The following is a 12,836-nucleotide window of genomic DNA, read 5'->3' on the forward strand; positions in this document are numbered from 1 at the left end:
AATATTAAATATTAAAAATATTAAAAATAGTTAAAATTAATAAATATTAAAAATTTAACGCTCCTCTTCTGTTCGAATCTTGCATAGAATACGTTAAGTTCGTCAGGAAGAGAAGCGCCACAGTTACTGATATTCCCAGCCTTTTCTTTGCACCCAGTGATCTCATTTAGACCCTGCCGTAATCTACTGGCATCCGTTTGGTTAGCCTGTCCATACCCCCTGCATCATGACATGACGTTGTGAATGTCAGCACACCCCTGGACAAGCCAAAGGCACCTGTTGGTACTCCAACCAAGGCCGGGCAGCTCCTACCAGCTCCAGACAGACTCACAATGCCAGTTTTGGTGAATTCTGGGGGGAGCCGTGCAGGATTATTAATGGGTGACAGATGACACATATTGTTCTTTTTAGAAATTGTTCTGCATAATTCACAAACACCATCATTGAGTTGTTGTGGTCACTTTGAAAGACAGTGTCTGACGTAACGATATCAGTGTAAGGCGATGGCTTTTGGCTTGTTCGTAATGGAAATAAAGGACTGCAGCGTTTGTTAAGTACATAAAACAACTCTCACATGTTTTTTTCACAAAATCCAACACAACCAGTCAGAATGCTCTCCACGTTACATCTGTAGAAATTTGCTATAGTCTTTGGTGACGTACCAAATCTCCTCAAACTCCTTCTGAAATATAACTGTGGTCGTGCCTGCTTTGTAATTGGGCAAGGAATTTTATTGTACCCTGGTGTATATGATCATAAACGCATCCCAATTGGAATGAGAATCAGGTTTAAAATCATCAGCATATGTTGTGAAATTTGTTTTGTGGCAGCAGTAAATTACAGTAAGAAGTCTATATGTATATATATATATGTGTGTGTGTAAAATTAAAAATGTGCAAAAGGAAAAAAAAAGGAAAAGTAGTGAGGTAAAGTTCATGGGTTCAATGTCCATTCAGAAATCCGATGGCGGAGGGGAAGAAGCCGATCCTGAAACGCTGAGTGAGTGTCTTCAGGCTCCTGCGCCGCCTCCTTGATGGTAGCAATGAGAAGGTGGCACGTTCTGGGTTGTCAGATGCTGAATGATCCATGCCATCTTTTTGAGGTATCACCTTTTGAAGGTGCCCTCGCTGCTGGGGAGGCCAGTGCCCATGATGGAGCTGGATGATTACGACTTTCCGCAGCTTTTTACGATCCTGTGCAGTCATCCCTCCATACAGACAGTGATACAACCAGTCACAATGCTCTCCATGGTACATCAGTAGAAATTTAGCTTAGTGGTTAGCACAATGCTTGACGGTACAGGTGACCCAGACTCAAATCCCACCACTGTCTGTAAAGAGTTTGTACGCTCTCCCCTTGACCACGTCCTTCGGGTGCTCCAGTTCCCTCCCACAGTCCAAAGACATAACGGTTGGTAGGTAATTGGTCATTGTAAACTGTCCTGTGATTAGGCTCGGGTTAAACCGTGGGCGACTGGGTGGCATTGCTTGACAGGACAGAAGGCCCTATTCTGCACTATATCTCAATAAAATTTTAAAAATAAAAATAAATATGTTGATGATAAAGAAATTAAAATCTGGGAGTATGCTCCACGGCTGAGATCTGCTGGAGTAGCTCTACCTCCGCGAGCTGAGAGAGATGGGGAATGTACCACTCGACAATACCACACTCTTGTCGATGAGAAAAGATACTCTTCAGTCTTCACTGATCTTTGCTCTTCATTCTGTAGAGACATGTGGACATTAACGCAGCAATTCAAGCCCTGATTGCAAGCAATGAAGCCCTCCAGTTTGAGGTATTGCTAATTGGTTTATAATGTCTACTTAGGTGAGATACAGTTAAATGCTTTTGTCTGTATGTCATCCACACAGACCATTCCACGCACAAACACTCTGAGGCAGTAAAAAGAGCACAGAATACAGAATAGAGTGTTGCAGTTACAGAGAAAACGGAGGCAGGCAAGTAAAGTTCAAGAGTCATAACAAGGTAGACTGGGAGAATAAAAGCTCATCTTTCAGTAAATGAGAGGTTACTTCAAGAGTATCTTAACAGCCGGATAGATTCCCATTACGTAGACACAGGGAGTGGTGGGAGAATGGAATACGCTGCCAAGGGGTGCTGGTAGGGGCATGCACGTTTGTAGATACATTAGAGTCATTTAAGAGACACTTAGATAGGCATTTGAATAATAGAAAAATAGAGGGTTATGTAGAAGGGAAGGGTTAGATTGATCTTACAGTAGGTTAAAAGATTGTCACAACATCATGGGCCAAGGGACCTGTACTGTGGGTTTACTGGAATTGTAATTATATGTGTTATCCATGCCTTGTTGTCTGTGTGACTGGTGGTAATGTGTCTTGCGCCTTGGCCCCAGATGAACACTGTTTCTTTTGGCTCTATTCATGGGTGTTCATGTATGGTTGAATGACAATTGAACTTGAACTGCTTGGCTGAAGGGTTGGCCACTGTGCTGAATGACCCTGTGACTCTCTAACAGTTTTTTTCTGCCTCTTTTCATACTTTGATTCACGTTTTCTGCAGAACTATCAGAATACTGAAACTGCCTTCCTAGAGCAAGGCATAGAGATATTCAAAACACTTCACAATCTCAACAGTCTGATGCACAGTCTCAAGAACCCATTGGGAACCAGGGAACACCCAGCTCGAATGTGCCGAGATTTGCTCCATTGCGACCATAAGTTACACAACGGTAGGTACATCCTTCTCTTGCCAGATGCCTTTCTAATTCTCAGTAGCCTACACAGAATGGTGTCTGCAGTTCTGGTTGCCACCGTTATGGGAACAATGTGGTTGTATTTGACAGAGTGCGCAGGAGACTCATCAGGACGTTGTCTGAATGGGCAAGTGTTTTAAACAGAGTGGTGAGTGCCTAGAATTCTCTGCCGGGGTGATGCTGGAGGCAGATATGATGGTGGTGTTTTGGAGCCAAATTGGTAAATTGGTTTATAATAGTCACATGAACTAAGATGTAGTGAGAAGGTGTAGTGTCAGCCCAAAATGTGGATTGTTTATTCCCGTTCAAAGATCGTGCCTGACCTGCTGATTTCCTCCAGCATTTTGTGTGTGTTACTCTGGATTTCCAGCAACTGCAGAATCCCTTGTTTATAGTGAAAACCCATGTTTTACATGGCATTCATACTGATTATTTCATCCATCAACGCATTGAGGTTGTACATTAGGAAAAGCAATAACAGAATTGCTGAGAAAAAATTGTTGCAGTCACAGAAAAAGTACAGTGTAGTAGACAGTAAGGTGAAGATCATAATGGGGTAGATTGTGTCCCTCCAGCTATCCTCGTATTATCTGCAAATAGCCACAAATCCATTAATTCCATCAACCAAATCATTAACATGCAACATAAAAAGAAGCACTCTCAACACCCCCCCACAGAATACCATCAGTCATCAGCAGCCCATCAGAAAAGCTTCCCTTTATTCCCACTATTTGCCTCCTGCCAACCAGCCACTGCTTTCTGTATTTTCAAATCTTTTTATTATTCAAAAAATAACACGAGTACATTGAAGTAAGCAACACTTACAACGTCTCAAGGAAAAAACACTTTATTTTAAAGACTGAAAATTTTTTGTGATAATAAAAAAACCCTACTAAGCAGAAAAGTGGGGGGGGGGGGGGGGAACTCATTAGGTGTACGACCCCGGAGCCATGCGTCATACAAACATCAAACCACCAGCAAGGAAAAAAAATATACCTGAAATTTACAATTAGATCGTGGAGAATATCTATCAATTAACTCAAATGATAATAACGAGCAAATGAATCCCATTTTTTCTCAAAATCACATAAAGGTTCAAAGGTTCAGCTTCTAATTGTGACAAAGTGGGAGCTGGTATATCCTTCCACTTCAACAAAATGGCCCTCCTAGCTATCAATGTAACAAATGCAATAACGTGTTGGTCAGACACAGAGATACTACGGATATTTTGAGGAATTATTCCAAAAAGCACAGTTAATTTGTTAGGTTGTAAATTAATTTTAACTGCTGTAGTAATTGTCGAAAAAACTGAATTCCAGAACTGTTCCAGTATAGAACAAGACCAAAACATGTGTGTTAGTGTAGTTGCCTCAGTTTTACATCTATCACAATAACTATCAACATTAGGGAATATTTTAGACAATCTCTCCTTTGTCAGATGGTAACGATGTACAATTTTAAATTGAATCAGTGAATGACTAGCACAGATCGAAGAAGAGTTAACCAGCTTCAGAATCTGCGTCCAATCCTCCGTCATAAAAGTCAAATTGAGTTCCTTTTCCCAATCTTGTTTAATCTTATATAAAGGATGCTTATCCCATTGTAATAGTAAATTATAAATTCTTCCAATGGAACCCTTCATCGAAGAGTTCATACTCATAATAGTATCTAACAGGTCAGCCTCCAATATGTAAGGAAAATTACTTAAATATTTTTGTAAGAAATGTCTAACTTGAAGGTATTGTAAAAAGTGTGAGTATGAAAGAGAATATTTATCAACTAATTGTTCAAAAGACATCAATCTATCTTCTTTAAATAAATCCAAAATAGAATTAATACCTTTATTTTTCCGAAGTAAAAAAATTAGATCACTGAAAGGCTTAAAAAAGTAATTTCGATAAATTAAACTACAAAGTTTAAAACTTTTAAGATTAAAAAAAATTGCAGAACTGGAGCCAAATTTGTAAAGAATACTTAATCACAAGGTGTAGGTTTAAGTTAGCAGCTTTAGCTAATTGTATAGGTAAAGCAACTCCCAATAACGAGGTTAAGTAAAACTGTTTCACAGCTTTCAATTCCAGGTCTACCCAAATTGGCTGATCGTCCTTATCAACCCAATATAACCAAAAGGACATGTATCGCACATTAACAGCCCAGTAATACATTTTTAAATTAGGCAAAGCAAGACCTCCTTCCTTTTTCAACTTTTGTAAGTGACATTTACTAATTCTTGGTCTTTTATTATTCCAAATAGAAGATAAAATAATAGAATCAATCCGATCAAAAAACTTCCTAGTCAAAAAACAGGGATATTCTGAAATAAATATGAAAATTTTGGTAAGATCATCATTTTAACTATATGGATACGACCAACAAGTGAAAACGTAGGTGGACTCCATCTACTAAATAAATACTTCATAGAGTCTACCAAGGGAACGAAATTGACTTTATAAAGATCCTTATATTTTTTAGTAATTATAACACCTAAATATCTAAAAAATCTGTGACTTTAAAAGGAGTATTATCATATATAGAGACAGATTCATTTAAAGGAAACAATTCACTTTTACTAAAATTTATTTTATATCCTGAAAAATCTTCAAATTCATTGAATAATTTTAACAAGGCAGGAATAGGTTCTTCGGGATTAGATATATAAACCAATAAATCGTCAGCGTAAGCCACTGCTTTATCCATGCTAGTATCTTTCCTGTAATACATGGGCTGCTAGCTTGGTAAGCAGCCTCATGTGTGGTACTTTATCACAAGGCCTTCTGAAAATCCAAGTGCACAGATTCTCCTTTGTCTATCCTGCTTGTTATTTCCTCAAAGAATCCCAACAGATTTGGCAGACAAGATTTTCCTTTGAGAAAACCATGTTGGCTATGGCCTATTTAATCATGTTCCTCCAAGTACCCTGAGATCTCATCCTTAACAATCGACACCAACATTCTCCCCAACCACTATAGTCAAGCTATCTGGCCTATAATTTCCTTTCTTCTGCCTTGCTCCCTTCCTGGAGAGTGGAGTGACATTTGCAATTTTTAAGTTTGCCAGAAGCATGCCAGAATCCAGTGATTCTTGAAAGATCATTATTATTGCCTCCATAATCTCATCAACTACCTGCTTCAGAACCCTGAGCTGCAGTCCATCTGGTCTAGGGGCCTTCTCTACCTTCAGACCTTTCAGCTTCCTAAGCACCTTCTCCCTAGTAATAGCAGTTGCACTCACTTCTGCCCCAACACTTGTTTGAACTGCTGGCATATTACTAGTGTCTTCCACAGTGAAGTCATGCAAAATACTTATTCTGTTCATCTGCTTTTTCCTTGTCCCCCATTGCTACCTATCCAGCATCATTTTCCAGTGGTCCAGTGGTCTCACTTCCCTTCTCTTTATATAGCTGAAAAAAAACTTTTGAATCCTCTTTGATATTGTTGGGTAGCTTACCTTCATATTTGAGTTGTCTTCTGTTGGTTTTTAAAAGCTTCCCAATTTAAATTCCCACTAACTTTTGCTCTACGGTATTATATGACCTCTTTTTTGCTTTTACAAATGTTTGTATGTTGGCTTTGACTTCTTTTATCAGCCACGGTTGTGTCATACTCCTTTTAGAATACTTCTTTGGGATGTATCTATCCTGTGCCTTCCAAATTGCTCCCAGAAACTCCAGCCATTGCTGCTCTGTCATCATCCCTTCGAGTGACCTCTTCCAATTAACTCTAGCCAGCTCCTCTCTCCTGCCTTTGTAAATCCCTTTACTCCAGTGTAATATTGATACATTTCACTTTAGCTTCCCTCTGTAATTCCCTTTAGCTTCTCTCTGTAATTCCCTCTGTACTTCCCTTTGCTCCAGTGTAATACTGATACATTTCACTTTAGCTTCTCTCTCAAATTGCAAGGTGAATTCTATCATATTATGATCCGTGGCTGCTAAGGGTTCCCTTACCTTAAGCTCCCCAATTCAAATCTGGTTCATTATACGACACCCAATCTTGAATAGCGCATTCCCTAGCAGGCTCAAACACAAGCTGTTCTAAAAACCATCTCACTGGCATTCTACAAATTCTCTCTGCTGGGATCCTGCACCGCCTTGATTTTCCCAATCTACCTGCATATTTCAATACAATACAAATCCCCCCCCCCCACCCCACAATTATCCTAACATTGTTCTTTTGACATGCATTTTCTATCTTCCAATGTAAATTCTAGCCCAGATCCTGGCTACTGTTCAGATGTACTGTATGTAACTCCCATCAGGGTCTTTTTGCCCTTGCAGTTTCTGAACTCTACCCACAAGGATTCTACATCTTCTGATCGTATGTCACCTCTTTTTAAGGATTTGATTTCATTTTTTAACCAACCGAGCCACCCTACCCCCTCTCCCTACCTGCCTGTCCTTTTGATTCAATGTGTTTCCTTGAATGTTAAGCTCCCAGCTATAATCTTCTTTCAGCCATGACTCACCGATGCCCACACATCATACCCGCCAATTCCTAACTGCGCTGCAAGGCCATTTTATTCAATATACTGCGGCATTCAAGTAAAACACCTTCAGTTCTGTACTCATCATCCTTTTCAATTTTGTCCCCATGTTACACTGCAACTCATCCCACTGACTACAACTTTGTCCTATCATCTGCCTGTCCTTCCTGACAGTGTCATTACACACTGCCTTTGCTTGTGTACCAACTGCCCATCCTCATCCTAATCACTTTAGTTCCCATTCCCCTGCCAAGTTAATTTAAACCCTCCCCATCAGTTCTAGCAAACCTGCCCGCAAGGATACTGATTCCCCTCAGGTTCAGGAGAAACCCATCCCTTTTGTACAGTTCATACCTTTCCCAGAAGAGATCCAAATGATCCAGAAATCTGAAGCTTTGCTCCTGCACCAATTCCTTAGCCATGCATTCATCTGCCAAATCATCCTATTCTTACCCTCAGTGTCTCATGACACAGGCAGTAATCCGGAGATTAGTATCCCGGAAGTCCTGCCCTTCAGCTTTCTACCATACTCCCCATCTCCAAGAAGACCATAACCTTGTCTGAGGGGTTGGAGGCTTGCGTGCCTCAATGACCCGGAGAGCTGTGGTGGCTGGAGTCAGGGCCTTGTGCTTTGACTCTTGGTAGGGTCACCCATGCCAATCATGTCAAAGGACAGAGGCCAGACTTGGTCCTCCAGGTTCGAGGGTTCAGCTCAGGGCTAATAACTCTGACTGGTCAAAAAATTGTTACAGAAACAGCAATGAAGAACCTTAAATCTGTGTGTGATGGTATTCCTGAGTATCCACCCGGGATCTGCATGTCTGACAGTTGTGAAAACCGAGAGGAAGCTGCTGGCATGAGGAAGGAAGCCCTGAACACTGCCAGGATCAAGACCAAAATAGTTTTTTGGGATGTATGAAGCATGTACAGAACTGGCAAGCAGGCAAAAATAACTGCAGGAATGTGTTGTTACATATACTGGGCATCAGTGAAAGCAGAGGGACAGGGTCTGGCAGGGCAAAGGCAGCTACAGGTGAAACGGTTTCATACTCAGGTGGTCAGCGTGATGTTGCTGTAGCTGTCATTTTGAAGAAGAGTATTGAGAAGTGTTTGCTGGAGTGGAAACCAATCAACAGTAGGCCGATGAGAGTCGGACTGAAAGGGAAGCAAGGGAGCATGAATGCCATCTGCGCTATGCTCCAACTAATGGCATTGAAGAAAGGGACGTCTTTTATCAATCAGAGGTAGAGTTAACACCACGCAATGATATAATCATCATCATGGGAGGTCTAAATGCCAAAATAGGAAATAATAACTCACGCTTCACTAGCATAATGGACACGCATGGAAGTGGAACGATGAATAACAATGGTGAAACACCGATGGAATTCTGTGCCTTCAACAATCTGGTCGTAGGAGGGACTCTCCTACTGTGAAATCCAAGACTGACATGGTACCCACCCAATAAACATGACAAGAACCATTTAATGATCAATGGTAAGTACAGGCAATCCTTACAAGATGTAAAAGAGAAGAGCAGATGTAGGAAGTGGTCGCTACTTTGTTGCAGCAGTGATGAAATTCAAGCTGAGAAGCACTGGGACCAGAACAAATGTACAAAGACGTTTTGATGTTGAAAAGCTCATGGACACCACTGTGAGATCTGCCTTCACCATTCAGTTTAAGAACAGATTGCAGGACTTGCATGATCCAGTAGACAGGATCGACACAATGTGGAAACAGATGGCCTCAGTCTTCAAGGAGAGAAGTGAGGCTTCTCTAGGATACAAAGCTGGAAAGAAGAGCAAAGAATCGATACAGCAGGAAACATGGACAGCCTTAGAAGAAATTTAAGAAAATTGATTAGAAAGTATTAGATGCAAAGTCAACACAAATTAAGGAGAAACTTCAACTGACATGATCTGAACTAACAAGAAAGTGAAGAGACTTGTAAGAAAGGATAAGAGAGTCTACATGGAAAACATTACAGAGGAGGCTGAAGCAGCAGCCAATCGAAGCGATCAGGGAAATACTGTATATACGCGATTTCAAAATTGGTATGGGGAAAGTTCCAGGCCAGATCCAGTGGCTCTGTGAGAGACAAGAACAGTCTGCTTCTGTCAACAGAGAAAGAGCGTGAAGCATAATGGGCGGAGTATTTCAGTGAATTACTGAACAGACCACCACCAGATGAAGAACCTGCCATACAAGAGGCAGCAGAGGACCTCGACATCAACTCAGATCCACCCAAGAAAGAAGAGGTTGTTGCTGTGATTAAATCATTCAAGAACAGCCAAGCTCCAGGACATGACAATTTGAACGTTGAACCATTCAAAGCTGGAGCAAAAGTTGCTGTAGCCGTCCTGTAATCACTGTTTACTCTCATCTAGGAACAAAGAGAAGTACCCAAGAACTGAACAAAGAGAGACCAAAAACATAGGAGTGGAATTAGGCCATTTAGCCCATCGATTCTGCTCCACCATTTCATCATTTTTGGCATTCATTTCTAGAGGTATAGAATGTAAGAGCAGGGATGTGATGTTGAGGCTCTATAAGGCACTCGTGAGACCACACTTGGAGTATTGTGTGCAGTTTTGGGCTCCTTATTTTGGAAAGGATATACTGACATTGGAGAGGATTCAGAGAAGATTCACAAGAAGGATTCCAGGAGTGTAAGAGTTACCGTATGAGGAACATACAGCAGCTCTCGGGTTGTATTCCCTGGAGTTCAAGCGAATAAGAGGGGATCTTCTGAATGTTAAAAGGCCTGAACAGATTAGATATGGCAAAGTTATTTCCCATGGTAGGGTAGTCCAGGATAAAAGGGCATGACTTCAGGATTGAAGGATGTCCATTTAGAACAGAAATGCGAAGAAATTACTTTATTCAGAGGGTGGTAAATCTATGGAGTTTGTTGCCATGAGCGGCTGTGGAGGCCAAGTCATTGGGTATATTTAAGACAGAGGTAGATAGGTTCTTGATTAGCCAGGGTATCAAAGGGTATGAAGAGAAGGCAGGGGAGTGGGGGCGACTGGAAGAATTGGATCAGCCCATGATTGAATAGTGGAGCAGACTCGATGGGCTGAATGGCCTACTTCGGCTCCTATGTCTTATGGTCTTATCATGGTTGATCCATTTTTCCTCTGGCTCCAATCTCCACCCTTCTTCCTGTATCCCTTCATGCCCTGACCAATCAACATCTGCCTTAAATATACTGTACATAAAAACTTGTCCTCCACTGCCGCCTGTGGCAACAAATTCCACAGATTCACCACCCCCAGCTAAATAAATGCCTCCTCGGCTCCATCTTAAAAGAACACCCGTCCATTCTGAGACTCTTCCACGAAGGAAACATCCTCTCCACATCCAATCTATTGAGGCCTTTCAATATTCAATAGGTTTCAATTAGTTCACCCCTCATTCTTCTGAATTTTCTACCTAGCTCCCTAAGGTCTCTCTTCAGGGCCTCCTCGTCTTGTCTACTTATATCATTGGTGTCAATATGTACCAAGACTTCTGGCTGCTCACCCAACCCCCTTTAGAATGACATGGACACAATCCAAGACATCCCTAACTCTGGAATCTGGGAGCCAACCTACCATCCAGGTATCTCTATCACGCCCACAGAACCTCATCTCTGTTCCGCTGGCTATGAAATCTCCTATCAACACTGCAGTCCTCTTTACCTCTCTGCTCTTCTGAGCCACAGCACCAGACTCAGTGCCAGAAAACAGTCACTGTTTTCCGCCCCCCCACCACAGTCCCCCCCCCCAGTAGGTCATCTCCCTCAACGGTATCTAAAGTTATATACTTATTATTGAGGGGAACGGCCACAGGTATACTCTGTACTGGCTGTGCATTTCCCTTCCTTCACCTGACAGTTACCCAGTTATCTGACTCCTACAACTTAGGAGTGACTACCTCTCTGTAGCTCCTGTCGATCACCTCCTCATTCTCCCGTATGAGTCGAAGGTCATCGAGATGCAGGTCCAGTTCCTTAAAGGAGCACTAAGTGATTGCAACAACTGGCCTAGCAAGCTTCTTGCCAAAGTCGTTGTCCAATGGATTATACATGCTGTTGATATGTGCTCGAGGAAAGAGCAGTCTGGCTTCAGAAGAAACAGAGGCTGTGTCGACCGAATCTTCACGCTGTGTAACGTCATGGAACTGTGCACAGAGTGGCAGAGGCAAACGTACGTGAATTTTGTGGGCTTTGAAAAGGCTTTTGACGGCATCCATGGAGACAGCCTCTGGCGAATTCTCGGTTCATACAGGATCCCTTCCAATGTTGTCCAACTTATCCAGAGTTTCTACGCTAACTTCAGCTGCACAGCTGGGGATTGCAATTTGATCTTTGAAGCCGAGACAAGAGTCAGGTTAGGCTGTGTGATGTTGGTGACATTATTTAACCTACTGACTGACTGGGTTAGGCAAACAATGGAAGACAAGCAGAAAGGCATTAGGTGGACTCTATTCTCCACTTTAGAAGACCTTGACTTTGTGGGTGACCTTGCATTGCTGTCACATACACACCAACACAGGCAAGAGAAAACTCAGCACCAGTGTGGTGGACAGTTTAGACTGGAGTCAGCCAGAGAAAGACTGAGAGCATAACCCTCAGTGTAGAACCTCCTCCTCCCATCAAGGCATATGGTGTTGGATTACCCACACCAGCAGACTCAGTAGCTAACTAACTAACCTAGCCTACTAGGTTCTCTCTTTAGTACCTCCGTTCTTTTCCTACCTCTGTCACTGATGCCAATATATACCAGTTTCTTCTGGCTGCTCACCCAAAGCCCTTCAGAATGCCATGGACCCAATCCAAGACATCCCTGAGCCTGGCACCTACGAGGCAACACACCACCCAGGTGACGTTTTCATGTCCGCAGACTCTAGTGTCTACTCCTCTGACTATGGAACCCCCATTACTACTGCAGTTCTCTTCTCCTCTCTTCTCTTCTGAGACATAGCACTAAACTCAGTGCCAGAGACCTGTTGGCTGTGGCTTCACCCTGATAGGTTGTTTCCTACCCCTGCCCACCATTAGTGTCCCACAAAAGTGGTATTCTTCTTATTGAGGGGAATGGCCACAGGGGCTGCCCATTTCCTTTCCCGCTCCTGACAGTAAATAATTAGTTCGCAAGGCAAAGAAGGACACAGCCCTAATGTGGGCAAATGGAATCAGTGTAGTTTTTCATTGGTTCTATTGTATTTTGTTGTATTACTGTGATTCAACAGAGGCAGAGCAGTTATTGCGATGCTATTACAGCTCAGAGTGTCAGAGTTCGGAGTTCAATCCCGACGCTGTCTATAAGGAGTTTGTACGTTCTGCCCCATGAATATGCGTGTTTCCTCCAGGTGTTCTGGTTTCCTCCCACTTTCCAAACACGTACTGGTCATCGTAAATTGTCCTGTGGTTAGTAAGTTAATTGGTCATTGTAAATCACCCTGTGATTAGTAAGTTAATTGGTCATTGTAAATTGCCCTGTAATTACGCTGGGTTATATCAGTAGGCTGCTGGGTGGTGCAGCTCATTGGGTAGAAAGGGCTTTTTCCATGCTGTACCTCTAAGTAAATAAAAGGAACCTCAGGGGAGTAAATGGATGCACATACATACTTT

The 12,836-nt window shown here is 42.2% G+C and overlaps 1 protein-coding gene across 1 annotated transcript in view; it reads left to right on the forward strand.

The window, feature by feature from the left end:
- Window positions 1-12,836, forward strand: part of LOC140206426 (uncharacterized) — a 620,054-nt gene that overhangs the window by 593,768 nt on the left and 13,450 nt on the right. The window contains exons 57-58 of the mRNA XM_072274794.1: window positions 1,730-1,795; window positions 2,542-2,710. Of these exons, the coding sequence (XP_072130895.1) occupies window positions 1,730-1,795; window positions 2,542-2,710 (235 nt within the window). The remainder of the gene's footprint in view (window positions 1-1,729; window positions 1,796-2,541; window positions 2,711-12,836) is intronic.

The sequence above is a fragment of the Mobula birostris genome, chromosome 12 (genome assembly GCF_030028105.1).
Source record: "Mobula birostris isolate sMobBir1 chromosome 12, sMobBir1.hap1, whole genome shotgun sequence".
Classification (NCBI taxonomy): Eukaryota; Metazoa; Chordata; class Chondrichthyes; order Myliobatiformes; family Myliobatidae; genus Mobula; species Mobula birostris.